The following is a 2,397-nucleotide window of genomic DNA, read 5'->3' as shown; positions in this document are numbered from 1 at the left end:
TTCCAGATAACTTGTATCAAGAAGTGATGTTAACGCAAAGTGAATGTTCAAAGTCCCACAGGGCCGGGGCATGCATGCAGCATCTGTAGTGGAAGATGCAAAGTGTCAAGGGTGAAAATAATTAAGCTATGGAAAGAGGCAAGAAAGCAGGGGGACATAAAAGAGTCAACCAGCCCTACCACCAGAGCTGGGTGGACAGTTACGAGACCTAATCTTGTCTAATCAAGCACACACGGGCGAAGATTAGTAGTACTAGCCAGCAGAGTACGGCCATGATTCACGACAAGCTTTTTCTTCGAGCAAAAGGTAGAATTGCTAGAAGCCAGGAGGAATGCAGAGCTGAAAACGAAAGAGGGAGAGAGTACACACTATGCAGTAGCTCTATGTCCCTCTACACTAGCAAGCAAGAGCTACGTTGGCACCTACCTGAGAGCGACCTCCCGCCTTCCGCCGGAGCTCCCTTTTATACTCCAGCCTCACTTTGTCCTCCTCCATCGCTCTGTCTGCCCTCCCACGCTGCAGCCATCGCCGCCGCTTTCCGCTCGGAACGGCCGGCTATCTAGCTAGCTGCACCGGTCGGCGGCCGCACGCCATCGAGCCTTACTTTGCAGCTTAGTGACACCATGTCGAAGCGGTCGTTCGGGCCGAAGAAGAGGCTGAGGCGAGGCCTCTGGTCGCCGGAGGAGGACGAGAAGTTGATGAACCACATTGCCAAGTACGGCAACGGCTGCTGGAGCTCTGTCCCCAAAATCGCAGGTACCCTAACAAAACCTAGATACATCGATCACTACTAACTGTATATGATAGATAGCTAGTGCTCTCTTCTTCCACCAATGCAGCAGTGCTAAACTGCAACAACCGCTAGCTCTAGTCAGTTATGACATGCCAGTAGTGCTACCATAAGATTTGATTTGCTAACTAATCTAGAGATGGTTTCATATGATGAAACTAAGCTTAGCGTTTTTAGGTGCAGAATTGGTTAAATTAACTGGTCCAATCTGTTGCTGCATTAGGCCTCGAGAGGTGTGGCAAGAGTTGCAGGCTGAGGTGGATAAACTACCTGAGGCCTGACCTGAAGAGGGGAGCCTTCTCCCAGGAGGAGGAAGACCTCATCATCCACCTCCACTCCATCCTCGGCAACAAGTGGTCGCAGATCGCCGCGCAGCTGCCGGGACGCACCGACAACGAGGTGAAGAACTTCTGGAACTCCTTCATCAAGAAGAAGCTCCGCCAGCGCGGCATCGACCCTGCCACCCACAAGCCGCTCGCCCCTGCCGCCGCCAGCGTTGTCAGCCGCGCGGCGGTGTTCAGTGACGCCGAGCTCATACTGTCGGCGACGATGGAAGAGCACATGCCGCCGCCGCTGGTGTCGGCAGAGAGCTACGCTTACGGCCGAGGCAGCGGGGACGGTGACGGGTCGCTGTCGTCGCTGTCGGGGTACGACCACACGGCGGACTTCGCAGGGTACCTGGACGCGGACGCGCTCCACGGCGGGGTCATACCGTCGGTGTCGAGCTGCAGCACGCTGAACTCCGTGGCCGGCCTCAGCCCCAGTGCCGCCGCCGCCACCACGGACGAGCATTGCTGCAACAACAACCCAAGCAGCAGTGGCGGGTTCGAGTCTTCCACGACGCAGAGCAGCAGCCACCTGCCCTGGCTGGAGCTGGGGTCCATCAGCAGCTGCACGGAGGACGCCACCGCCGGCGCCGACAACTACGGCGCGGCACTGGACGAGCTCAAGTGGTCCGACTACGTGTTCGACGGCGGCTACCAGCAGTACCAGCAAGGGCAGTGCATCTACGGCGACACCAAGGCCACCGACGCGGTGGCGGCGGCGCAGTTCGACGCGCAAGGCGGGCTCGGCATCAACTGGTGCTTGAATTAGTCGATGAATCCAACCAGCCAACACCACCGGCGGCCGGCGAGCAATCAATTGTACTAGCTCGCCAAGCTTAAGAATGTATACACGAATACGTACGTGCGTAAGAATCAAGATATATACTAGCTAATGTGTGGCGAGCGAGGTTTTTGGCTTGTACATTTCTTCCCGTTCGTTCTTCTTTCTTCTTGAGTGGTTGATTGATCTGTAACTTTGCGTGTAAAGTGAACATGATGAAACAGAAAGACATGGAGGATACATGTAGAAAAGGTGTTTGATTTTCGCGTGCTTAATTTATTAATAAAGAGTGTGGTGATGATTAATCAATCACAGCTTCGACGTCTGGCTTTATCATGGGTCCAGCGGGTTATTCAATTCGTCCTCGATCGGTCGATCGATCGCTTTACTTTTTGGTGATGGTGGGGTGTTGGTCCCGTACGTCGCTTGTGCGTGCGTCAATTTGGACATGATTGAGCTGTAGGAGAGAACGTACTTTTACTGTGGAAGTTTTTTTGGTT

The 2,397-nt window shown here is 54.4% G+C and overlaps 1 protein-coding gene across 1 annotated transcript; it reads left to right on the top strand.

The window, feature by feature from the left end:
* The first annotated feature begins 584 nt into the window (after positions 1 to 584).
* On the top strand, positions 585 to 2,142 carry LOC124675559 (transcription factor MYB61-like). Its single transcript, XM_047211640.1, has 2 exons — positions 585 to 756; positions 1,014 to 2,142. The coding sequence occupies exons 1-2, from the start codon at positions 624 to 626 to the stop codon at positions 1,883 to 1,885; spliced, it is 1,005 nt and encodes a 334-aa protein (XP_047067596.1). The 5' UTR covers positions 585 to 623; the 3' UTR covers positions 1,886 to 2,142.
* The last annotated feature ends 255 nt before the right edge of the window (positions 2,143 to 2,397 follow it).

This window comes from Lolium rigidum, chromosome 7 (genome assembly GCF_022539505.1).
Source record: "Lolium rigidum isolate FL_2022 chromosome 7, APGP_CSIRO_Lrig_0.1, whole genome shotgun sequence".
Taxonomy (NCBI): domain Eukaryota; kingdom Viridiplantae; phylum Streptophyta; class Magnoliopsida; order Poales; family Poaceae; genus Lolium; species Lolium rigidum.
The sequence above is the reverse complement of the archived record's forward strand: the minus strand, read 5'-3'. Positions and strand labels throughout refer to the sequence as shown.

What these genes read in the sequence shown, in the direction of transcription:
- LOC124675559 (XM_047211640.1), top strand. Translation starts at nt 624, where the DNA reads ATGTCGAAGCGGTCGTTCGGGCCGAAGAAGAGGCTGAGGCGAGGCCTC. An exon ending in CTCTGTCCCCAAAATCGCAG is followed by an intron (nt 757 to 1,013) that starts GTACCCTAACAA and finishes TTGCTGCATTAG; the next exon opens with GCCTCGAGAGGTGTGGCAAG.